The sequence below is a fragment of the Somniosus microcephalus genome, chromosome 9 (assembly GCF_052327205.1).
Source record: "Somniosus microcephalus isolate GS21.2 chromosome 9, FLI_Smic_1.0, whole genome shotgun sequence".
Classification (NCBI taxonomy): Eukaryota; Metazoa; Chordata; class Chondrichthyes; order Squaliformes; family Somniosidae; genus Somniosus; species Somniosus microcephalus.
Window position 1 is genome coordinate 169,489,093 of NC_140995.1, and position 26,895 is coordinate 169,515,987.

Below are 26,895 nucleotides of genomic sequence, written 5' to 3' on the forward strand. Positions count from 1 at the left end.
CATCAGCAGTCAACTGAATCTACTGATAAAAAGACAGGGCAAGAACAACCAAGCCAATCACTCTAAATAGTTTTCAAAATCTTGGGAAATCAGTAATTTTGTGTCCGTTAATTTTAATGGGTAGAAAATCATGGGCGGCGTGCTCATGATGTCCTCCCCAAGAGCTCCACTCCCCGCTGGGATTACGGATTCCCCCCTAATATTCTGAAAGCTACAAAATGACTACCTTTACCTTACATTTGGTTTGGTTCATTGGGGTGAATTTCCAGTGTGGCAGGATCTATGCCCAGCATAGAAATGTGCCACTGATCCCAGTCGATGATCATGCTTTGGGGTCATTGGAATATTATCGGGGAGTTCTCCTTCCTCCAACAAGGATTTCTGCTGATTTGAGGGAAAAGATTTGTTGCTTCTGCAGTGTAGCACTGTCAGCAGCCTTAAAGCTGCGGATAAAATGGGGGAAAAATGTTTGATTTTAATTTCAAAATATCTTCCAGTAGGCTTGGAACGTATGAAAATTTAAATAATTATTCTGCTGCTAAACACTTGGGACTAGCAAGCATCCCTGGCGTCAGGCATTGAAAGAATTCAAATGGCGCATAATGAACCAGAGGGAATATTTCCCTCATTCGCATCCTCTTTCAATATTCTTTGAAGGAAAGAAGGCTTGACTCCATTGGACCACAGACCCAAACATAGCAACTCTAAAGATGGGATGCTGTGAATGATAGTGCCACAGCACCACCAATCTTTGAGATGCAGCTTGGAGTTCTCAGAGATAAGCATACAACAGTGTCAACCACTAGTCCTGGTCAACAGATAGGTACAAATATGACAGAGAAGCATGACCAGACTGGCATGGTGGAAACAGGCGTAAGAGGAAAATGTTGCAGGAAACAAGTGTGACATTTACAGAAAATGCACTTTAAGCAAGACTTTTAATATGTTATTAGTGAATCTCAAGTGCCTTTGCTCACAGTGCATGCTTTCTGTCTTATGGTCTGTCACATTTTCATGTTGCTTTCTCTATCTCTTCCTCTCTTCTGGTTCTGTCTCTCTTTTTATCCTTTTCTGCTCCTCTTTCTGTCCTGTTTTGCTTCTCTCCTCTTATTTTCTGGGGGGAGTTGATGTCCTATTATTTTCTCTCTCTTATTTTTGCATTTTATTCTCGCTCTCCTTTTGCCTTTTCTTTCTATTTTGTTCTCTCTCTCCCCCAATGTCTCTGACTGCGGCCCAGAAATTCGGGTCTCCACAGGTGAGTACGCACGGGGTACTCACGCGTGGGCCCGATGAAAGTGCCGGTTTCTTGCATGCACTGCGCATGCGCGGGAAACCGGCACTTCCGTTCCTCTGAACGAAGAGGTTCAGAGGTTGAACGCGTGCGCGCGGGAGTCTGCGCGTGCGCTTTGAACTTATGTTTTTTTTTTACAGGTTTTTCCGTGAGGGTAAGTCTTTAGATTTTAGAAATGTAAAAACCAGGCGTAAGGCCTGCATTTTAAAAGGTAAGTGGTCAATTAATTAAAATTAAAACATTTTTTCCACAGGTTTATTATTTTTAAATACTTTAAAGCAAGTTAAGTTTATTTTTAGCCCCGTTTGAATGTAAAATTATTTTTTCAAAAATTTAAATTATTGTTTAAAATAGTTATTTAATGTAATTTATAGTTTATTTAAAAAGTGTGATGATTTTTAAAAATGTATTTGAAGGTTTACTACTATTTTGGGGCCGTAGTATTTATAAGTTTTGACAGGTCTTCCTGTCACTACTTATGAATGGGCTTTTCCCTGCGCCGATTGGCTGCCCATGACCCACGTGATCCCAGGGGACACGTCGCACTAACTACGCCCCTGGGACACGCAAGCACAGCGTGCCGGCAGCTGGGCCAGGCCCCGGAGCGGAATTCCATGGGGCCCTACAGCTCAACTGCCAGTGCGCAAGGTAAGTGCAGTTCGGGGGCTTACACCCGCGGGAAGCCCCCAACCCGAATTTCTGGACCGCAGTGTAAATGCACCCTCAAATATTCATTGCATTGCTGACACTGGTTTGCACACATCTATATCAATGCCTTTTGTGAATACCAGTTCAGATTCACATAAAGGTCTGAGAAATTACAATTTTCCAAACAAAGACATTAAAGGTAAAAAAAAATAAAAGGCTGGAATTTTCCCTTCCTGGGCAGGTCCGGTGTAAGAGGTGGCCAAGGCGGGTCACGACCTCATTGCTGGCTCCATCCCGTTCCACAGAATGACTTTACGTTAATAGGGCCTATTAAGCCCGCCCTGCGTGTTACCTGGCCCAATCAAATGGTGCTGGTCTGGTGACATCATTCATGACACGCTTTCAGCCAGAATCTTTAAAGGGGCCATGGCCACATGACATTTGAAGGTTAATGGAACATAGTTCTGTCAGTGCACTACAACATTGGAGTGTTGCAAACACTGACAATGACTGCACAGAGGCAGAGGGCTGCAACCAGGTTCTCCGATGACTCCCTCCATATGCTTATGAAAGGAGTCAAAGCATGCAGGGAGGTCCTCTTCCCTTTCAATGGCCGGAAGAGACCTCCCCAGGAGACCAAAACAGCCTGGTTGGAGATTGCAGAGGAGGGCACCAGCAGGGATGTAGTCAGGAGGATCTGGGTGCAGTGCCACAAACGTATCAATGATTTCATTAGATCACAAAATGTGAGTACAAAGCCACACCCAACTTCATCCTTACAAAAGCAAAATACTGCGGATGCTGGAAATCTGAAATAAAAACAGAAAATGCTGGAAATACTCAGCAGGTCAGGCAGCATCTGTAGAGAGAGAAACAGAGTCAACGTTTCAGGTCGATGACCCTTCATCAGAACGGTCATCGACCTGAAACGTTAAATCTGTTTCTCTCTCCACAGATGCTGCCCGAGCTGCTGAGTATTTCCAGCATTTTCTGTTTTTATTTCCCAACTTCATCCTGCTGTGCCTCTCATCACACCCCTATCACTCTGCCTTCCCAAACATACTCCTGCACATCGTTACTCACACCATCATACCTTGCACATCCACCCATCCATCCCTCTCTATCTACATTACCACATCCCTATCTCACTAACCACCCCTCACACTCACCCTCATCCTAGTGCAATCATACCAACTAACAACACACAAGGAGGCCACTTGGCTTTGGCACCCCACTCCATCATAGTCTCCCTTTACAGATCTAACTCATCCATTCCTTATGCTCATTCCATCACTCTCACTCAACCTTCTCTTCTTTCCCTCATTGCAGGAAAAGAGAGCCCAAAAAAAGAGGGCGAACCGGCGGTGGCCCTCCATCATTTGCAAACCTTACAAGAGCAGAGGAGGCTGCTTTAGAAATATCTGGAGTCGAACAGCTGGAGGTGGGAGATGGCGAGAGGGGGCCATCTCAGCAACCTGGTGACAGAATTACATATCATACAGCCACAAGGCATACATCAGTCACTCACATGGGGACTGATGTCAGCAGCCAGTGAATGGTCATCATGTGCAAAATGGTATCTGTACCCATTCTTCATATGACATATCTAACATCTCTTTACTCTCTCACAGGTCTATCAAGAGGCACCCCACCCCCCAACCACTGTCCAGGAGGGAGAGGAAGACGACTCCTCAGAGGAGCCTCCAGCCTCTGAGGGCGCACCATCACCAGACATAAGCGTACCCAGCACCAGCGAAGACACGCACACCTCGGTGGGTGTAACGCGAGATAGAGTAGTGTTGTCACCTGGTGTCTCACAACTCAAGTGAGCAAGAGCAGATGGTGGAGACAGGGACAACAGTGGAGACTCCTCGCCAGAGGGCGCAGGATGCTCCCAACTCTGCTCAGTTGCATGCCGACGCTGAGCCTCAGGGGCCATCCAGAAAGAAGGTGTTCCTGAAGGTGCAGCAAGAAGCGCAGGAGGCTTTGACAGGTTTTGTGACCATGATGTCTGCAAATGCTCAGAGAATGGAGGAGTCCATCTCTAACATGAGCACCACTGTGTCACAGGCGATGGCGACTGTAGGCTCCTCCATGGATAGGATGGCCACCTACATGGAGCAGCTAATGCACCATTTATAGGAGCACATGGTCTCTATGGAGAATAGATGTGCAGCAAGGTGCTCTCCAGCTCCTTGACAGCAGGGAAGTGAGCAGGTTGCCTCTACCTCTGCTGAAGCCATAGGGCTAGCACCTCGTAGAAGCACAGGGAAGAGAAAGATGACACACAGGTAGATTCACAAGGGTAGCCACTTGGGTGTTTTATCCAATGTTTATGTAAAGTTTCTGTTAATGTGCTGGCAAACATAAAAATCTTTAGTTTCACCACTTTCTGGTCTTGGACACATTTGTATGCACCATTGTAAGTGGCTTCGTGAGTTGTAGTGAATGGTGAGACATAACGGTACCTCTAGCAATGGTGGTGAAAGGAATGGCTTGGTCATTGCAGGGATGCTTTATGGTGTTGGTGTGGGGTGGTGCCAACCTGGCACATCATGTGGCAGCCGTATGGGTGCAGGGCATCAAGTTAAGTAAATCTGGTCATGATGAGGCCATCCCTGGCCTCCCAGACAGCAATGTGCTCGGTTGCTGATGCCCTCTGTCCTGTGCAGCATCGGGTGATTGCGGAGAAGGTTGGTGTTGTTGTTGGTATTGCCTGGTGCTGCTGGTGTTGGGGCTCATCATGATCAGATTCTGAGGACCAATGTGAGACAGTATAAAGGGCACCCATGCTGATGGAATAGATGGTAGGTGAAGTACAGATGATAGAAGCAATCCATCAATGGTGAGAGAAGTTCTTCCAATGGGGTGGCACTGGATGGAGACTTTGCTGAAAAGACTTGCAGCCTGCAGAATCAGTGCTGAGAATGCAGTGAGCAACAGCTTCTGCCTGAGGAAAGTGATCAGCTGTCAGGTGGGAGCTTTTATTGTACATTTCATGCTGTCAACTAATCACCTGGAGCAATGGACACTCAACTCCCACCTCAGGCTGACAGACATGGTTCCCGAGCAGCCTGGTCCCCGTGGGCATCCAGGTAAATTTAAAATGTAGGGGGAGAAAGGCACTTAACTGTCTGAGGGAAAGGAGTGTGGGGGCTGGATGACAGCGGGTTCCCGATCCGCTCCCAAAAATATCAACTTTCCGACCCGACCTGCCTCCGATCACGTCCGCAACCACTCCGGAAAATTCCGGCCGAAATGTTTGAAGTGAAATTGATTCCTTTAAAAAATTATAATAACTGATTTTTTTTCTCTCCTATTCACACTTCAAAAAATTGCAACATAATATTTCTTTAGTTGCTTTGCAAACTACAAACATAATTTAAAAACCTTAACGAATTAAATTTAAGAACCTGGCTCAGTCATTGAGCAATAGGGATTAAGAGGTTGTGAACAAATCTTGGATTTTAGCCCATGAAGGACAGTTTCACCATAAAGTGAAGCCAAGTGCTAAAATGCATCCTAATTACTAAAAGCTAGCTCAATGGGCTGCCTTATGAGGTAAAGTGCCTTGCAGACAGTTAATTTTATTTATCAGCTGAGGACATGATAGTGTGATTACTGATGCAACAATGTCATCACTTCACTGTTTGCCTGCTGCGATTTTTTTATTTTTAAGTTTTGCAATCAGTAAAATAGTCGCACAGCACCAAGCAGAGGCCCATGGCTTTTCAAGAGATGTGAGGCGACCCAAGCATTCTGCAACGAATTAGTAATATCTCTTTTAATTTCCCTTAAAAAAAAATGTGCATTTATATAGTGTCTTTCACATCCTGCGGATGCCCCCAAACACTTCACTGCCAATTAATTACATTTTCAAGTATTTTGAAGTTGTTTTGTAGGTAAGCATGTCAGCCAATCTGCATACAGCAAAGTCCCACAAACAGCAAATGAGATGTGACCAGCTTTGATGGTGTTGGATGAGAGATAAATGTTGGCAGGACACTGGGAGAACTCCCTACCCTTGTTCGATTAAATGCTGAGAGATCTTTTACATCCACTTGAACAGGCATTCAAGGCCTCAGTTTAACATCTCCTCTGAAAGATATTAGATTACAAATATATGCCAGTTGTCATTCTTTTGACTGCAGGCAACAAATATTAGGGGATACAACAAAAGTTCACTAGATTGAGTCCTGGGATGAGAGGGTTGTCCTATGAGGAGAGTCTGAGTAGAATAGACCTATATTCTCTGGAGTTTAGAAGAATGAGAGGTGAGCTCATTGAAACATATAAAATTTCTTAGAGAGCTTGACAGGGTAGATGCTGAGAGATTGTTTCCCCTGGCTGAAGAGTCTGGAACTAGGGGTCACAGTCTCAGGATAAGGGGTCGGCCATTTAGGACTGAGAAGAGAAGACATTCTTCACTCCGAGGGTTGTGAATCTTTGGAATTCTCTACCCCAGACGGCTGTGGAGGCTCAGTTGCTGAGTATATTCAAGACTGAGATCGATAGATTTTTGGACACTAAGGCAATCAAGGGATGTAGGGATAGGGCGGGATAGTGGAGTTGATGTAGAAGACCAGCCATGACCTTATTGAATGGCGAAGCAGGCTCGAGAGGCCATATGGCCCACTCCTGCTCCTATTTCCTATGTTCTTATGTTCTTCATTAAAAAGAATGGGGGGAAATCACGGCTGATAAACACATAGGTGGAAAACCAGCCAATTTGCCTACATTGAGATTCCAGTGAAAACTGAGATACTTAAAACAGATGTAAAACTGACCCTTTTTGACACACTCAACCCATCATCATCCTGATGAAATCAAAATGTTACCGTACATCCCATTCATTTTAATGGCATGCTTGAAATTCCAGTGGCTAAATTGGAATGGCACAACCCTCATCTAAACTATGACCCCTGGCCCTGAAAGCCCTCTAAGTCTGCAGTGAATTAGGAAAGAGGTTGAAACTTCCTAAATATTTCTAAAAATTATATTGGACACCAAGTTTTAATTTATTTACTTTAATATAAACAATTGATGTGATTTTCTGCAATCATGAAAATAGGTATGGGACACTGACATCCTCTTACCAAATCTCTAATTTTAGGTTACAGCGGGTTCAGTAGCATAGTGGTTATGTTACTGGACTAGTAATCTGGTAGACGTGAGTTCAAATCCCACCACAGGCAGCTGGGGAATTTAAATTCAATTTTAATTAAATAAATCTGGAATGAAATACTAGTATCAGTAATGGTGACCATGAAACTACCGGATTGTTGTAAAAACCCATCTGGTTCACTAATGTCCTTTAGGGAAGGAAATCTGCCATCCTTACCCGGCCTGGCCTATATGCGACTCCAGACCCACAGCAATGTGGTTGACTCTCAACTGCCCTCTGCGGTTCAAGGCGGCGGCTCACCACCACCTTCTCCAGGGCGATTAGCGATGGGCAATAAATGCTGGCCTTGCCAGCGACGCCCACATCCCATGAACGAATAAAAAAAAGTAGAAAGGAAGTGTTAGATATTATGCGCCGCTCTGAGAATGTTCTATTATGTGTGCTTTGATATTATAATTAGCTTAGGCAAGTATTTTTTTTATTTTTTATTCATTGATGGGATGTGGACGTCGCTGGCTGGCTAGGCCTGCATTTAGTGCCCATCCCTAATTGCCCTTGAGAAGATGGTGGTGAGCCGCCTTCTTGAACCGCTGCAGTCCATATAGTATAGGTACACCCACAACACTTTCTGAAAAACTATTTACAAGTAATAGGAGAATACTTGGTATTACCAGTGTAAAAACAGGATTGGCTCCAACTGAAGTCTGACTGTGGGAACACAGATGAAGGAGGAGGGACTCCCAATGTACGACCATCCAGGTCCTTGAATAGAGTCTTTCTCCGACTATTGCACCCTGGCTGCGGACACTGTAATCCATTTCCAGCCTCATCCACGCTGTAAGATTCAAACGTTAAAAGCAACTTAGAGAGAAACAGTTCAAGTCCTTACTTTGCATTAGTGTACCTGCAGGTTTGTGACCTCGACTATCTGATATTTAAAACTGCCAGCCAAATGTGCTAAATGTTGTATTGTGATACACTGCACCATTGCTCTGCCAATAAACAAAACTAGTTGCCAACAATCAAAGAAAATTTCAGGCCTAGCCAACCTCGCCATACTGATCAATGGAGGATTTGTGACTATAATTGTCCTCCATCAGCGCCAATTCTCTACCTTCCCTCCAATTCTCTTTAGTTCTTGCTTTCATTCCATGGCCATATTTTGGTGCCTCAACTCAGTTGCTTTTATTCATAAGTGAAAAGAAATTAAATTTAGAAAATAGAAAAACAAGCTTAGAATAGAAGTAGAATCAAGTGTTCAGTTAGAGAAAGAGAAAGAATTTAAAAAAAGAGTTGCCAAGAAGAAAACTAAAGCAAACAACTTGCAATTGTGCAGATGTTGCATGTGGACAGCTTTGCTTTACAAACAGTAAACAATCAGCACCTGATTTTACAATGGCTGTAATGGCACCTCCGAGGCAAGATCGATTATTCACTGGCACCCATATGTTTACAGAATTATCAGGGGCCGGACACTAGGTTATTGACCCATCGTCAATTTGCAAATTTTTAGTGTCCTAAAGCAGTGTCAAGAAACTTACTGTAACATTGTGCCACCAAGAAAACATTTCTCTGCGTTAAGTTTCATCTGGCATCCATCTGTCCAATCTACCAACCTAACAATGTCCTCCTGACATCATTTACAGTCCTCTTCACAGTTAATCATGCCTCCTAGATTTGCGTTGTCATGAATCTTACCATTCATGTAGAAATGACTCATGAGATTACACTGGGCGGCCAGCTGGTGGCGTCGTCCAAGGAAAGTATAAATACTCGGGTGTGGGCCCAGCTTGCTCCGAACATTTTTGTAACCAGGAACTAGTGATGTAACTAGAAACTCATGGTTGTGAAACAGTTGATTAAAGCCTTGCTTTACACTCAGACCAAGTGCTTAGTAGTTTTCTTACATCAGGCGTCATCTGCATATTTTGATATTATGCTCCCTATACCCGAGTCTAGATCATTTAGATATATGAATCAGAGCACTGTCCTAACACTGACACTTGGGCGATATCACTGGTTACAATCCTCCAGTCTAAAAAATATCCATCAATCACTGCAGTCTGTTTTCTATACTCGGCTCATCTGCTACTGAAACCCTCATCCATGCCATTGTTACCTCTAGACTTGACTATTCCAATGCACTCCTGGCTGGCCTCCCACATTCTACCCTACGTAAACTTGAGGTCATCCAAAACTCTGCTGCCCATATCCTAACTCACACCAAGTCCCGTTCACCCATCACTCTGGTTAAGCAACACCTCAATTTTAAAATACTGATCCTTGTTTTCAAATCCCTCCATGGCCCCGCCCCTCCCTATCTCTGTAATCTCCTCCAGCTCCACAACCCTACGAGAGATCTGTGCTCCTCTAATTCTGGTCTCTTGAGCATCCCCGATTGTAATCGCTCCACCATTGGTGGTCATGCTATCAGCTGACAAGGCCCTAAGCTCTGGAATTCCCTCCCTGAACCTCACCGCCTCTCTACCTCTCTTTCCTCCTTTAAGACGCTCCTTAAAACCAACCTCATCTGCCCTAACATCATCTTATGTGGCTCGTGTCAAATTTTGTTTGATAACGCTCCCATGAAGTGCCTTGGGAAGTTTTACTATGTTTAAGGCGCTATATAAATACAAGTTGTTGTTGTTGTTTTCCTATGCATGCTGCCACACTCCCTTTAGGACAGTGCACCTTAATCTTAACATAAGCCTCTTATGTGGCACCTTATCAAACACCTTTTGAAAATCCATTTATATAACATCCACTATATTTCCTTTATAAATACAATCTGTTATTGCCTCAAATAACTCTGCTAAATTTGTCAGACACAGCTTGCCTTTTGCAAATCAATGCTAGCTACCTTTAATTAGCCCATGTATTTCTAAGTGAGAATTAATTTTATCCCCTATGGTGGCTTGTAGAACCTTACCCACCAGCAATATTAGGCTGTCTGGTCTATAATTATTTGGTTCATCCCTTTCTGACTTCTTTAGCAGAAGTAACTTTGGCACACCATCCATAGACACTGTTATTTCCTCCCTGAATTCTCTCAGGATTCTGAGATACATATCATCAGGGCCCAGTGTCATTTTCACTTTGAGTTCTACCAACTACTACTTTCTATAGTTACCCTATTCATTTCTCTAGTCCTCTTCTAAACTTTCATTCCCAGTACCATTTTATAAAATCACGGCAAATTGCTCTTTTAGTAGATCGGCAATACCTTCATCCTCCATGGAATTTTCTTCCACGTCTCTGATCAGCCCGAACCTTTATTTAACTGTTCTTTACTTTTTAATCTGTACAGGTATAAAGAATTATTTACTATTTCCCTCTATGTTCCCTGTCAATCTTTCTTCAGATGCTTTCTTAGCATTTCTAATCACCTTTTATACTCCACTTGATTTTCTTTTGCGCTTTTATTAGTCCTATATTTATCATGATATGATTCTTTTTAAATCTCATTTTAATTTCTCTAATTATTCAAGGAAGCAGCCAGAGCCTTATACATATAAGGAATCCGATTAAATCTGTAAATGGGTAGAACAGTGACAGATGAAATTTAATACAGATAAATTAAGATGCTGCATATTGGAAGAAAAATGGATGAGATACATACTCTACAAATGATATAGGAATAGCTAAAGGTTAGGTTGAAAGCAATCAGAGGTGTTAGTAGACTCAGCGCCTCATGTCAAATAATCTTAAAGCAGCAAACAAAGAAAATGTAACACTGCCCCTTTCACCTTCATCTCCAACAAGTGTGAGGAGCTCATGGACTGTTTTGTCACTAAGATTGAGAACATCCGTTCAGCTGCCTCTGCTGCTTCCCTCCCTTTGCCTAGCCCACCAAGCCAAACTTCACCTAAGGTTCCCCCCTGCCCTAGCCCTGAACTCGTATCTTTCTCTAGTTTTTCTCCTATCTCCCCTCATGCCCTCTCCGAACTTATCTTGTCCTCGAGACCCACTTCCTGCTCCCTTGACCCTATTCCCACCAAACTGCTGACCACCCAATTTCACTTCCTGATTCCCATGCCAGCTGATAATGTTGACGGTTCCTTGTCCTCAGGTACTGTTCCCTCTCTTTCAAATCTGCCATCATCACACCCCTCAAAAACCTACTTTTGACCCCTCTGCCCTTACAAACTACCACCCCATCTCCAACCTCCCTTTCCTCTCCAAAGTCCATGAACATGTTGTCACCTCCCAAATCCAATCACAGCACAGCACTGATGCGGCCCTTATCAAATTCACAAATGACATCCTATGTGACTGTGGTAAATCATCCCTCCTTCTCAACCTGTCTGCAGCCTTTGACATGGTTGACCACAACATCATCTTCCAACATCTTTCCTCCATCGTGCAGCTGGGTGGAACTTTCCTCGCCTGGTTCCATTCTTCTTCTTCTTCTTAGGCAGTCCCTCGGAACCAAGGATGACTTGCTTCCACACTGAAAATGAGTTCTCAGGTGACTGATGAGTCTAATGCGGGACCTACAGTCTCTGTCACAGGTGCGGCTGACGGTGGTTGAAGGGGCGGGTGGGTGGAGTGCTTGGGTTGACATGCGCTCCTTCCGCTGTTTGTGCTTGGCTTCCGCTTACTCCTGGCGAATAGACTCGAGGGGCAGGATTTTCATTGGGCCGTGGAGGCGGGATTGGAGGTGTGTGGGGGTTAAAATCCCGAAATCAGGGGTCCCGAACCCATCCCGCACCCAACCCGCCTCCATGCCAGTTTCAAAGGAGGCAGGTACCCACCCCACACTGGGACCTGCCTCCCCGAGGCGGGAAGGGGATTAGTGCCAATTAACTGCCTGTTAACAGGCAGTTTTTAGCCTAATCCCTATTTTTAATGTTGAAGTGTGGGATCCCCGACGGCTCCAAACCACGTCAAGTTAGAGGAGGTGGACCGTCGGGATGAAGGGCTTGGAGGGGTCGAGATGTCCGGTGTTCAGGTGAGTGATGGGTGCATGAGTGCAAAGGTAAGTGTGTGTTGGTGTGTGTAAAGTGTTTAAAGAAGTTCTACTAACCTTTACTGCCTTCCTTCCTTCAGGTCTCGGGAGTCCCTCATCTCACCGGCACAGAAAACAGAATGGCCGCAAGCTGTCAAAAATTGCACCATTCAGCTTTCTGTCCTGGAGAGATCTCTAAATCATCCTGAGAGAAAGGAATTAACTTAGAGTACAGATTGTCAGTGTTTGACGGCTTCAAACAGCTGTGAAACACTGATATTTCATCTGTCAAAAGGTCTTGACAAATGAAATATCAATCTGTGACGTCACCTGTTGCCGGGTGGCCCTTAATTGGCCTGCTGAGCCCGCTGGGCGGGCTCAACAAGGTCAATCAAGTCAAAATCGTGTGGATTGGCTAGAACTCGATGGAGGCGGGACTACAACCCCAAAAGTTGTAGTCCCGCCTCCTACCCGCCTCCTCAATGAAAACCCAGCCAGAGGTGTTCGGAGCCTTCCCGGGTGCTTTTCCTCCACTTTGTGCGGTCTTGGGCTAGGGATTCCCAGGTGTCAGTGGGGATGTTGCACTTTTTCAAGGAGGCTTCGAGGGTGTCCTTAAAGCATTTCCTCTGCCCACCTGGGGCACTCTTGCCGTGTCGGAGTTCCGAGTAGAGCGCTTGCTTTGGTAGTCTCGTATCGGGCATGCAGATGATGTGGTCCATCCATCGGAGCTGATCGAGCGTGGTCAAAGCTTCGATGCTGGGGATGTTGGTCTGAGCGAGAACACGGACGTTGGTGTGCCTATCCTGCCAATGGATTGGCAGGATCTTGCGGAGGCAGCGTTGATGGTACCTCTCCAGTACTTTAAGGTGCCTGCTGTACATGGTCCATGTCTCTGAAGCATACAGGAGGGCGGGTATCACTACTGCACTGTAGACCATGAGCTTGGTGCTGGGTTTGAGGTCCTGGTCTTCAAACACTCTCTTCCTCAGGCGACCGAAGGCTGCACTGGCACACTGAAGGCGGTGTTGGACTTCATCATCGACGTCTGGCCTTGTTGACAGTAGGCTCCCAAGATATGGAAAGTGGTCCATGTTGTCCAAGGCCTCATCATGGATTTTGATAATCGGGAAGCAGTACTGTGTGGCGGGGACAGGTTGGTAGAGGACCTTTGTCTTACGGATGTTTAGTGTAAGGCCCATGCCCTCGTTCGCTTCAGTGAAGGTGTTGACGATGGTTTGGAGTTCAGCCTCAGAGTGTGCGCAGACGCAAGCATCATCTGCATACTGTAATTCGATGACAGAGGATGGGACGATCTTGGATCTGGACTGGAGGTGACAGAGGTTGAACAGTTTCCCGTTTGTTCTGTAGATTAGCTCAAATCCAGCGGGGAGCTTACTGAGGGTGAGATGGAGCATTGCAGCCAGGAAGATCGAGAAGAGCGTTGGTGCGATGACACAGCCTTGCTTGACCCTGGTCCGTACGTGAATTGGGTCTGTGGTGGATCCGTTGGTCAGGATCAAGGCTTGCATGTCATCATGCATCAGGTTCCACATGTACACTGACGACACCCAGCTCTCATCACCACCACTCTTGACCCCTCCACTGCCTGATGTGTCAAGCTGCTTGTCCAACATTCAGTCCTATATAAGCAGAAATTTCCTCCAACTATATATTGGGAAGACCGAAACCATTGTCTTCGGTCCCCAGCACCAACTCCGCTCCCTAGCCACTAACTCCATCCCTCTCCCTGGCCACTTTCTAAGGCTAAACCAGACTGTTCACAACCTGGGCATCCCATTTGACCCCGAGGTGAGCTTCCGACCACATATCCACGCCATCACCAAGACCGCCTACTTCCACCTCTGTCACATTGCCTGACTCCATCCCTGCCTCAGCTCATCTGCTGCTGAAACCCTCATCCAAGGCTTTTATTTCCTCTAGACTTGACTATTCCAATACGCTACTGGCCGGCCACCCACCTTCCACCCACCATAAACTTGAACGCATTCAAAACTCTGCTGCCTGTATCTTAACTCACACCAAGTCCTGTTAACCCATCACCCCTGTGCTCACAGACCTACAATGGCTCCTGGTCTGGCAATGTCTCGATTTTAAAATTCTCATCCTAGTTTTCAAATCCCTCCATGGCCTCGCCCTCCCTACCTTTGTAACCTCCTCCAGCCTTACAACCCTCTGAGGTCTCAAATTCTGGTCTCTTGGGCATTCCCCGATTTTAATCGCTCCATCATTGGCGGCCGTGCCTTCAGCTGCCTCGGCCCTAAGCTCTGGAATTCCCTCCCTAAACCTTTCCGCCCCTCCAGCTCTCTCTCCTCCTTTAAGATGCTCCTTAAAACCTAGCTCTTTGACCATGTTTTTGGTCACATCTCCTAATATCTCTTTATGTGGCTCATTGTCAATTTTTGCATGATATCGCTCCTGTGAAGAGCCTTGGGACGTTTTTCTACTTTAAATGCAAGTTGTTGTTGTTGGATATCATCATCAGATCACTAGAATGTGAGGCAGATTCTCCGCGCCTCGGCATAATGGCTCATCTGAGCAAATCGTATGGAAGAAAATCAAGTGGCAACTGGTGCATGACTGTAAGAGAGTTAGACACTGAGGTACTCTAAGAGAAAAGGTGTTCCATTCACTTCCCAGCACTTTCATCACCTTGAAATAAAAACAGATCAATTGTACCTGGCTCCAGAGGCGTGAAAATAAAACTTGTTCTGTTCTTTGACGTGTAACATCCGTGTGTCTTTAGCTACAATTGGATGCATAATGCCATAATTCTGAGGGTTGGACATAAAGCAAGCATCACTGTCCTCACTGTAGCAGTTCTTCGTGAACCCAGAAAATATGACATCTGAAAAAAAGGCATCTTAAGAAATTTAAAATGATAGATTTTTACTCATTAATAGCTGAAAAATTCTAATATATTTCCATTTTTGATGTATACAACTCACAGTACGAATCGCTCACCATTTTCACACCTGATAGTTTATGAACTTAGGTTGATTGCCAAACCTTATTTTTCATATTGGACTGTCAGCTGGTTGGGGTATCTTAATAATTGAGCTGGGCACATTGAATAGAACAGGCTGGAGAACTGCCCAGATGTGGCTCAGCTGCAGATGCAACCCACATAACTTTCTACATCTACATTAAATCAAAAATCTTCAGCGTAGTGTACGCTTCCTGGAGCCGAAAATCCTTTGACCTTTCAGTGCACTCCCACTGGAACTCCAGCGGGAGTATGGTGGAAGAGTAAGGACCCAGATATGCTTGGTAACAGGCTACCGAATAACAGGAGTGGAACCACCCTCTGTAAACTTGAGCTCATCCAAAACTCTGCTGCCCGTGTCCTAACTCGCACCAAGTCCCGTTCGCCCATCATCCCTGTGCTCGCTGACTTACACTGGCTCCCGGTCTGGCTACGCCTCGATTTTAAAATTTTCATCCTTGTTTTCAAATCCCTCCATGGCCTCGCCCCTCCCCATCTCTGTAACCTCCTCCAACCCCACAATCCTCCGATATATCTGCGCTCTTCCAATTCTGGCCTCTTGCACATCCCCAATTTTAATCGCTCCACCACTGGCAGCTGTGCTTTCAGCTGCCAAGGCCCTAAAGCTCTGGAATTCCCTCCCTAAACCTCATCACCTCTCTACCTCTCTTTCCTCTTTTAAGATGCTCCTTAAAACCTACCTCTTTCACCAAGCTTTTGATTTTCTGCTCTAATATCTCCTTATGTAACTCGGTGTCAAATTTTGTTTGATAATGCTCCTGTGAAGCGCCTTGGGATGTTTTATTACATTAAAAGCGCTATATAAATACAAATTGTTATTTTTGTTGAAGGCTTCAGATGAAGTCCTCCTGTCATAGAGCTTCACGCACATGGAATGCTTATCAGGAATTCATGCACCACACCCACACTCGCACCTCACAATTTTATATCCATTGAAAGCATTGAGGATGCATGCCCAAATTACTAATCTTCACTCCCAGCATACAAAACTGTGTGTCAGGAGAGCGCAAGGTCCAAATTTACCTCGGTGACTCTACAGCTAACATTATAACAACAGCAGAGAGGATCTGAACCACACAACTGATAGCTAGCTCTGAAAGATTGGCTCTCACCAAAAGAAAAATGAAAGCACTCACCTTCAAGTTTTGTGATGCCATGAACTGCTGAGTAGCTTGTTATTTGATGCCATGGCCTATTTGGGCCTTCACCTGGTTTTGATGTGAATGCGGGCCACAAAATTCCAATACGACCTTGAGATGGAGTCCTGGGAGCATGGACATTACGAGCAAGATCACTCGTCAAAGTAGGTTTGATGCGGTCTTTAAAGCAATCAAAGGTTGAGCTGGTGCCAATGATCACAGACTTCTGTATCTCTATATACTTCTTCACACACTGAGCTGATGCTCCATAAACCATTGGGAGGAGTCCAACCCCATTATCAACAAGTGTCACATTACTAACAAGGACACTGCTTTGAATATGGAGAAAAATACCATAATCATAGTTCTTATAAGCCAGAAAGCCACTGATTTTAGTGCAGCATTGAAATCCATCACCTGTGTATAGATGAATGCCATGGAGGTTTGTATGGGCCACATTACCAGACCAGGGTGGTTCTTGTTGAAAACATTGTTGACCATTAATATAGTAGCCTAAACGTTCAGACCCAGCCACCGCATTATTTAGAAGTTTGACATTGTCCACCAGGTTCACTTTGACGCCAGCAACCCATCCTGCTCCATTGTCTGGCTGTCTGGTCAGCACAATGAGGTTCCTTAGTAGAGTGTGGTTCTGACCTTCCAGATCCAGGCCATGGCCCTCAGTGTTATATATTACATTATCATGCAATAGAATACCACTGCTCGCTACTGAGTGAACACCACAACCACAAATGTGATGAATGCTACAGGATATCATTTCTGATCCAGGGCTGATGTTACTGAACTCTATTGCTGAATGCCCTCGTTTCCCAATCCGTACAAACTCCACATTTGAAACCTGGAGAATGCCTGTTGGACAAAACACAGCCAGTAGTTGGTGATGTGGAAGAGCAAGCACAGAAATAGAACAATCTTACAGACTACTAGCTAAAATAGCTGGTCATAATGGCTGATGGTTCACAGTAGCAAAAGAAATTACAAATAAAGTGAAAGAAATAAAAAAAACTTTAAATATTAAGAAAATATGATGCATCAACACCATAGCAATTAGAGATCAGCAAGTTACCTCAGAAAGGGAAAGAAAATTAGAGGAGGAGGCTTAATTGAACCACCTTTGCATACCTCCTCCTAGCACATGGCTGTATGGGACATGCAGCACGGGAGGGATTTATAAGAGGAGAAAAGCAGCAGCAAAACAAAATTAGCATATTATCTAAAAAAAATCAACATGAAAAGTAGCATAAGGAAGGACTTTTAAGCATGCATAATGTTACCAATCCTTACTGCTCCAGTGCACTGTACCATGGAATGGTAGGCTGCGAGTTTGCATGTGGAATTCCCAGAAGTTGAGATCTTGATATCATCTGATTTTAGAGAAATGCCATGTACGAGCCAACCAATCCCCTCCCTGCCCCAAAGATAACAACATCTGAGGAAGGGTCATTCTAGACTGCTTTTTGGTGGCTAAAGAATGGTATTGTAGAGAAAACTGTAGACTGGAAATGATAGACTTCAATAGAGAAAAAAGTTAAAAAGTCCATGAATGATTAATGATTAGAGAGAGAAAAACTATAAAAGGAAGCCCATGAACAAGTACGAAAGGCAGGTTCATACAAATTTTGACAAGACTACAAATGACTGGGTGAAATGCAAACAGGAACAATTGAATTGGTGAGGGTGAAGGAGAAAAACATATGGCACCAATAGCAATAGGTTGGGCCTTCCTTCTCTGAATTCCATTGGCTCCATTACCATTACCTTATTCCACTGTCATTTTAAATGATTTTTCCTTCATAAGTAGGCTGCCACATACTTATCATGATGTTAACTCTTGTAGGAGGTTTTGCATTCCAAACTAAGTTGCTCATGTTACCTGGTGCCATATTGTGACCTGTTTGTTAGCATGAAGTAGTCCAACTAACAATATGGCTATTATGGCATTGTCTGCAACAAGCATTAGTATGCAAATATGAAGAAATTAATAAAATCCATACCTGAGAACAGTTTGCCACTTGTCGCGTTTCTCTTTTGCCCAACAACGATCCAGGCGATACAATCCCCATCGGCTGTGATTTGAACATTTCTAGTCAGCAGGCCAACTTCTGCAGCCAGACTAATGTGGTGTCCCTCATCAACCACATGGGAACTGCCTGTAGGATAGAACAACAAAATTATGAATTTAGTACAACAGGTTAGATACTGACAGCAATTTTAAGGTGTCGATAATGTTTTCAATCTACCAAGAACTGGCTTAGTGGCAGAAGGCAGAGGGTGATGGTAGAAGGTTGTTTTTGTGACTGGAAGCCTGTGTCCAGTGGGGTACCGCAGGGATCGGTGCTGGGTCCCTTGCTGTTTGTGGTCTACATTAATGATTTGGATGTGAATGTAAAAGGTATGATCAGTAAGTTCGCAGATGACACGAAAATTGGTGGGGTGGTAAATAGCGAGGCGGGAAGCCTCAAGCTACAGGACGATATAGATGGGTTGGTCAGATGGGCGGAACAGTGGCAAATGGAATTTAACCCTGAAAAGTGTGAGGTGATGCATTTTGGACGGACTAACAAGGCAAGGGAATACACAATGAATGGTAAGACCCTAGGAAAGACAGAAGATCAGAGGGACCTTGGTGTGCATGTACATAGATCCCTGAAGGCAGCAGAACAGGTGGATAAGGTGGTTAAAAAGGCATATGGGATACTTGCCTTCATTAGCCGAGGCATAGAATATAAGAGCAGGGAGGTTATGATGGAGCTGTACAAAACGCTGGTAAGGCCACAGCTGGAGTACTGTGTGCAGTTCTGGTCACCACACTATAGGAAGGATGTGATTGCTTTGGAGAGGGTGCAGAGGAGATTTACCAGGATGTTACCTGGGCTGGAGCGCTTCAGCTATGAAGAAAGACTGGACAGGCTGGGGTTGTTTTCCTTGGAGCAGAGAAGGCTGAGGGGGGACCTGATTGAGGTATACAAAATTATGAGGGGCATAGATAGGGTGAATAGAAAGGAACTTTTCCCCTTAGTAGAGGGGTCAATAACAAGGGGGCATAGATTCAAGGTAAGGGGCAGGAGGTTTAGAGGGGATGTGAGGGAAAACTTTTTCACCCAGAGGGTGGTTGGAATCTGGCACTCACTGCCTGAAAGGGTGGTAGAGGCAGGAACCCTCACAACATTCAAGAAGCATTTGGATGATCACGTGAAATGCCATAGCATACAAGGCTACGGACCAAATGCTGGAAAATGGGGTTAGATTAGACAGAGCTTGATGGCTGGAGCGGACGCGATGGGCCGAAGGGCCTCTTTCTTTGCTGTATAACTCTATGGCCTAGAAATTCAGTATAGCCACGTTTGGGGCGCTACAGCCGGGCGGCCGCTAAAGTTTGCGCCCGGCGCAACTTCGCGTCACCTTCGCCGATATTCAGTGGCATCGCCCCAAGAGGTTGCTGCTGCGCTAAAACAGGCGGTGCACGACTATCATTAGGCGCTAAGCCGGCAGCCCGGGGCGATACCCCCGAGGGCGGGCGCAGCGCAGGTGCGGCGAGTTTCTGATTGACGGCAGACACTCTGGCGCCGGTGAGCTCTTAAAGGGGGAGGGTGGATTTGTTTGCCTGCCACGCCCTGCACACTGCAGCCCTGAAGCAAGGCCTGACCACTGCTGCTTGATCTGTACAACGCCCAGGACTATGGAGAAGACCAGGGAGAGAGCGCAGCGCTTCAGCGACGGTGACCTGAGGGTGCTGGTTGGCGCAGTGGAGCGCAGGCGCCATGTTCTGTTCCCTGAAGGTGGCAGGAGGCCACTGCCCAGCGCCTATCGGAAAGCCTGGAGGGAGGAGTCAAACAGGCTGACCTCCAACAGCGTGGTTGGCCGGACTCCTGTGCAATGCCAAAAAAAGTTCAACGACCTCACTCGGGTTGTCAGGGTGAGTACCTTTCCAGTGTCCTCCTCATCCCTGCATGTGCACCTCAGTTTATGGGCAAAGGGACCTGAAAGCCCTAATGCCCAGCCCTCATCCAGCAGCTATGGGACTGTCATGAAAATCACTTGCACATTCAGCACTTTACACACTGTACAAGCTATTCGACCATGGGAGGCAGTACAGCCAAGATCAGGGCTTCACACTGTACTTAGAGGCCGTCCTTTCTCTTGCAGGCCAAGGTGGCGCACAACCGAAGGCAGCAGCGTGAGACCGGGGGAGGCCATCCTGACCTCAAAGAGCTCTCCGACCTGGACCAGTGTGTGGAGCGCATTATGTCAGGCTGGCTGATTGGACCCGTCGCCAGTGGAGATGCCGACCCTGTTCTGGGCCCCAATGGTAAGGGCATCACCTTTTTGACCTCTCTCTTTCCACTTGCACCTCAGAACAGCATCCTTTGCCACTGTCGGAACAATGCAGTGCATAGCAGCACTCATGCCTCCCTCGCTGCCGCCCTGTCCTCACTCTAAAGCAACTCTTGTGCCTCCCTGCTTTCAGATGGTGAATCGCCAGGTGAGGAGGCAGGCCCTCAACCTGGCACTGTGAGTGAATCGGAGGGCGAGGAGGAGGAAGAGGAAGAGGAAGCCGGACCATCAGTGCCACCCTCAGCCGAGGCAGCCCATGGCGATGATGGGGACACGTCTTCCCTGGAGGGGAGCCGGGGGGAAGGGTCGGAGGAGAGTGAAGCTCCGGGGCCCAGCGGCCTGCAGCAACGCGGGAGGGGTGGGGAAGCTAGGCGGCCTTCTCCCCGGAGGGTGAGTGCGGCCTCCAGTCCTGCTACGGTGAGCGCAGTGGAGGTGCGGCTCCTAGAGGAAATGGCCGCCCAGGCTGAGCGCAGGCACACTGAGCTCATGGCTGCAGTGGCAAGGATGCCTGACTCCATAGAGTCACTGTCAAGGAGTGTGCAGGAATTCGGGGCAGCACAGGCCAGGAGTCTGCAGGACTTCGCGGCAGCACAGGCGGCTTCTAGCCAAGTGCTCAGTCGTGCCGTCCATTCACTGGCTGGTGTCATGCGGACACAGACCAGGGCCATACGGGCACTAACTGCTGCCACCCTCGCTGGATCGGCCAGGCATCGCCAGGGCACTCACCGCGCCGCAGCAGCCCAGCAGTCTGTGCTTCAGCAGATTGCTGCGCATGCTGCAATGCTGGCCCGTGCGAGTGCCACTGTCTCAGGCGACCAGGGAGTACCTGTGATCTGTCAGGTTGGCAGCATTCCTGCAGCCGACACTGCCATTCCTCCATTGCAGCTGCCACCAGCCGCTGGACAGACTGCTGCCGCACAAGCAGAGTTGGAGCAGTCAGCAGCCGGCCCCTCCAGGGTCAGAGCTGGTCCAGGCCGACCCCCAAGGGCATCTGCCGTCTCGCCATCTGACCCTCAGCAGCCTTCCCCCAGCCTTGCTGCAGCCACTGGGGTCCCATTGAGGAGGAGCTGCAGGGCGGGCAGGGGCCAGTCACGGATGCGAAAGGCATCACCCTCGCAGGGCAAAATGTAGAAGGTGTGCCCAAATGTTTTGTTTCACTTGTAAAGGCCGAGACTGGTCGATTTGTGTTTTTGGAAAGGCCGAGACTGGTCGATTTGTGTTTTTGGAAAGGCCGAGACTGGTCGATTTGTGTTTTTTGGGGGGGCTTCTCTCCATTAGTTTGTTATGTGGGAAGGGCAGAGGTATCAAAGTAATAAATGTTCTTAAATCGCACTGTCCATGCTTTCTTTTGGAAGTCCTGGTTGCCCTGCTCGGCTGAGGGCTTGTGGAGCGGCTACATTCATCTTGTGCAAGCCATTCCCTGAGAGGGGGCCTAGAACCGACGTTCAATAAGCCACCGACGGGCGGCCCTTGCACTTTCTGCCTCCCTCCTGTGCTGGTCCTCCTCCTCCTCTGGTGGTCCTCCAATGTCTGGTGGCAGCGGCTGAGTCCTGCGGATAGCCAGGTTGTGCAGCATGCAGCACACGACCACGAAATGGGAGACTCGCTCAGGCGAGTACTGTAGGGCTCCTCCGGAACGATCCAGACAGCGGAACCGTTGCTTCAGGACGCCAATTGTTTGCTCAATGATGTTCCTGGTTGCTTGATGGCTGTCATTGTATCCCTCTTCAGCAGGGGTGCTGGGCGCACGGAGCGGGGTCATCAGCCAGGTGCACAAAGGATAGCCTTTGTCCCCGAGAAGCCATCCTCGTGGGTGAGGCTGGGCCTGGAATATGTCTGCCACAGAAGTCTGGCGCAGGATGAAGGCATCGTGGCTGCTGCCTGGAAAGCGGGCATTGACAGCTAGGATGAGCTGCCTGTGGTCACACACCAACTGCACGTTGAGCGAATGGTAGCCCTTCCGGTTGCGGTAATCCTCGGCATTCTCTAGAGGTGCCCGCAAAGCCACATGCGTGCAGTCAATGGCGCCCTGCACCATGGGGAAGCCCGCTAATGCTGCAAAGCCCATTGCACGCTGTTGCTGCTTGACAAGGGCCATGGAGAAGGAGATGAACTGACGTCTCCTTCTGAAAAGGGCATTGGTCACCTGGCGGATGCAGCAATGTACGGCAAACTGGGAGATGTTGGAAATGTCCCCAGTAGTGGATTGGAAGGAGCCGGTGGCATAGAAGTTGAGAGACACCGTCACCTTCACTGCCACCGACAGAGACGTCCTGCTCCTCAGATGTGGCTGCAGATCTCCGCGAAGCAGGTGGCAGGTCTCAGTGACCACCGTCCTTCAGAATCGCAGCCTCCGAACACACTGCTCGTCAGACATGTTCAGATATGAGAACTGCTGGCGGTATACCCTGGGTGGATAAGGCCTCCTTTGCCGACGCCTGTTGCCCCCTCTCCGTCTGGCCATGACTGCCACTCTCTCACGGCGTCTCTGAGCCCTTTGAATGCAATGGAGAAGGCCAATGTTTGCACCCATTGCAGCCCCCATTATATGTTTCCAATCAATGATATGGCTCTGAAGTTAAAGACAAGTGCAAAGCTGTGGCCTGAAGCCACAAGTACCTGTGCGAGTGTTGAGCCAAACCAGAAAGCTCTCTACCTTTGTCTCTCTGCAAAGATCCGTCTCTCACAAAGAAGGAGTTTTGCAAAATGGCTGCCTTTTCTACTGCAGGAGGAGTGCCTTTTAATTTGCGCCCCCCGCAGCGACTGGGAACCGTTCCCCTCTACCAGTCGCTAGGGGCGCCAGGCGCACAATAGGCCGGCGCCACTGAATTTCCGGTTTGGGGCGCACAAAGGGCGTTGCACGATGAAATTACGTCAGGATCTGCGCGCGCAGCTGAGCACGCGCAAAGGCATTGCGCCGCCGCTAAATCTTTACTGAAGTTGGGGAGAGGCGCAGTTCGCGCTGTGCCCAGCCGCTAGCTGCCTAGCGCCCCACATCTCCTACTCCTAAGGCGCTAGCGGCTGGCGCAAACAACTGAATTTCTAGGCCTATGACTCTAAAGGGAAATTCCGATGTGCGTCATATCTGTTTTTTTATTGGTAGAATTTTCTCATTCTTGACTTAGGTTTGCATTGCGAGAAGCAAATTAACAAACATTGCATAAACTTATTAGGGTTGTGGGATGTTTCAATTAAAGTGAGCTATACTAGAGTTTCTGATCACTTATACAAAAGCAAAATACTGCGGATGCTGGGAATCTGAAATAAAAACAGAAAATGCTGGAAATACTCCTCAGGTCAGGCAGCATCTGTGGAGAGAGAAGCAGATTGGCCCAGAAATTCGGGTCGGGTGCAAGCCCCCGACCTGCACTTACCTAGCACGCCAGCCGTTGAGCTGTGGGCCCGCGTGGGATTCTGATCCTGGGCCTCCTCCAACTGCCGGCACGCAGTGCTTGCGTATCCCAGGGGCACAGTTAGTTCGATGCGTCCCCTGGGATCACGTGGGCCATGGAGAGCCAATGGTAGCAGGGAATGCTTCATTCATAAGTTTGACAGGAAGAGCTATCAAACCTATAAATACTATAAGCCCCAAAACATCACTAAAACTTTAATTAATTTTTTTTTTTTAAATCACATTTTTAAAATACTGTAACTATAAATTACGTGAAATAACTATTTTAAACAATAATTTAAATTTTTGAAAAAATTAATTACATTTTCTAACGGGGCTAAAAATAAACTTACCTTTCTTTAAAGTATTTAAAAATAATAAACCTGTGGAAAAAATGTTTTAATTTTAATTAATTCACCACTTACCTTGTTAAAAGCAGGCCTTGCGCCTACTTTTTAAACGTGTAACTGCTGGAGGCTTACCCTCCTGGAAAAACCTGAAAAAAAACGTAAGTTCGATGCGCACGCGCTGCCTCTCCGGCGCACGCGTTCCACCTGTCAACCCTTTCTTTCAGGGGAACGGAAGTGCCGGTTTCCCGCACATGCGCAGTGCATGCACGAAACCAGCACTTATGTTGGGCCAACGCGTGAGTACCCAGTGTGTACTCACGCGTTGGGACCCAAATTTCTGGGCCATTGTTTCAGGTCGATGACCCTTCATCAGAACTGGAAAAAGCTGGAGATGTAACAGATGATAAGCAAATGCAGGGGCAGGGAAAGGGAGGAGGGCAGGAAAGAACAAAAGGGACTCCCTTCACTTCCTCCAAATTAAAGGTGTTGCAATGGGGACCCGCATGGGTCCCAGCTATGCCTGCCTTTTCGTGGGGTATGTGGAACATTCTTTGTTCCAGTCCTACTCAGGTCCCCTCCCTCACCTCTTTTTCCGGTACATTGATGACTGTATCGGTGCTGTTTCCTGCTCACGCCCTGAACTAGAAACTTTCATTCACTTTGCTTCCAATTTCCACCCTTCCCTCACCTTCACATGGTCTATCTCCGACTCTTCCCTTCCTCGACTTCTCTGTCTCCATCTCTAGGGATAGGCTATTGACATTCACTACAAGCCCACTGACTCCCACAGCTACCTGGACTACACTTCCTCCCACCCCGCTTCCTGTAAGGACTCTATTCCATTCTCCCAGTTTCTCCATCTCCACCGCATCTGCTCTGATGATGCCACCTTCCATGCTAGTGCTTCCTTTTTCCTCAACCGAGGATTCCCCTCTACTGTGGTTGACACGGCCCTTGACCGTGTCCGTTCTATTTGCTGCACTTCTGCTCTCACCCCTTCCCCTCTCTCCCGGAACCACGATAGGGTTCCCCTTGTCCTCACCTTTCACCCCACTAGCCTCCACATTCAACGGATCATCCTCCGCCATTTCCGCCACCTCCAGCGTGATCCCACTACCAAACACATCTTCTTCTCACCTCCCCTTTCAGCATTCCGAAGGGACCACTCCCTCCGTGACACCCTGGTCCACTCCTCTATCACCCCCAGCACCCCTTCCCCTTCGCCCGACACCTTCCCATGCAAGAGCAGATGCAACACATGCCCTTTTACCTCCACCCTTCCCACTGTCCAGGGCCCCAAACACTCCTTCCAGGTGAAACAGCGATTTACTTGTGCTTGCCCCTACACTTGCTTAAAATCTGTTACATCTCCAGCTTTTTCCAGTTCTGACGAAAGGTCATCGACCTTGTGATGAAATATGTCATTCATCAGACTCTGTAGTTAACTACACATATTGTATTGCCTGCTCCGGTGCTTTACCTTGTATTGTGTATAATGGACCGCCCCCTTTGTGTGTCGGCTCCGCCCATACCTGGCCCCACTTAAGACAAGCCCAGGCTTGTCTTGCAGCAGAACAGCAGCATGCTAGGTGAAGCCACAGGCATCTTTTCTTTGCTAATAAAAGCCTTGTTTTATTCAGTTAACTTTGAGTCTTGAAGTCATTGAGGCGCATCAGACCTGAAATGTTAACTCTGTTTCTCTCTCCACCGATGCTGCCTGACCTGGTATTTCCAGCTTTTTCTGGTTTTATTTCTGATCACTTAAATGGCCTGCACACATTTATGTTTTACTAAATCCTTGCGTATGATGTTAGAAACTATGGGTGCCTAAAAATGTATATGGCTTTTAAATGATAAGTTTCGTTTTCCTGGGAAGCTTGCATTAGAATTTGAGACAGTCTTTTTAATCAGTTAGATTAGGTGAAACATAAACATTCCACACGGGGGCCCATAGGATGGTCCTGCCAGGCTAGTTATCTGTTGCTTGTACGTTAGGGTTTTGACTTTGTTAATGTAGCTTTAATTTGGCCAGTAAAGGCCCAGCCTATGTTTCTTCCATTATTACTAATAACCATATTATAATCTCCACAGATAGAATTTGGAGTTTGTTTAGCAGAACTGCTTGTGAAGATAATTAAAAGTTAATTAGGAAAAGACATAGAATGAAAGGAATTTGAGAAGGATAAGGTAGCCATCTTAGAATGGGCCATTTGCTAGATGAAGGTGAGATAGCGACTGGTTAATGTGCGATAGCTCTGGCTGGGGCCATGATTAAGAGGGAGAGGGCCTCTTGCTGGGAAAAAGGGGGAAGAGACTAAAAAGAGATAAGATGGATTCCAATGGAGGAACCTTCAAAATGTAAAAACAAGAAAGATAAATTGGGTGAAGTAATGAGACCTTCTTTTGGGGAGGGCTTTCATCCAAACACCAAGACAAAGAACTTAAGCTGTCGTTGGTTGATAAAGTTTTGGAGGAACCTCTATAGGTTAAATGGTCTTGTCAATAACTTGGCCTCAGGCCCACCCCTAAAAAGAGAATAAAAAGTGACACCCCAAGGGCTTGCACACAGACGGTGGAAGGGAGAGCCGAACAGCTGGTCGAACGCTCTTTTAAGAGTGATCC

General features: G+C 46.9%; 1 protein-coding gene across 1 annotated transcript in view; it reads right to left on the reverse strand.

Annotated features, from left to right (window-relative positions):
- The window catches only part of LOC147112824 (fibrocystin-like), a 610,710-nt gene that overhangs the window by 182,714 nt on the left and 401,101 nt on the right, over positions 1–26,895 (reverse strand). Inside the window, exons 33-36 of the mRNA XM_085998227.1 lie at positions 18,192–18,347; positions 16,174–17,046; positions 14,710–14,878; positions 7,736–7,899 (exon numbers count right to left, since the gene is read on the reverse strand). Coding sequence (XP_085854353.1) covers positions 7,736–7,899; positions 14,710–14,878; positions 16,174–17,046; positions 18,192–18,347 — 1,362 coding nt within the window. The remainder of the gene's footprint in view (positions 1–7,735; positions 7,900–14,709; positions 14,879–16,173; positions 17,047–18,191; positions 18,348–26,895) is intronic.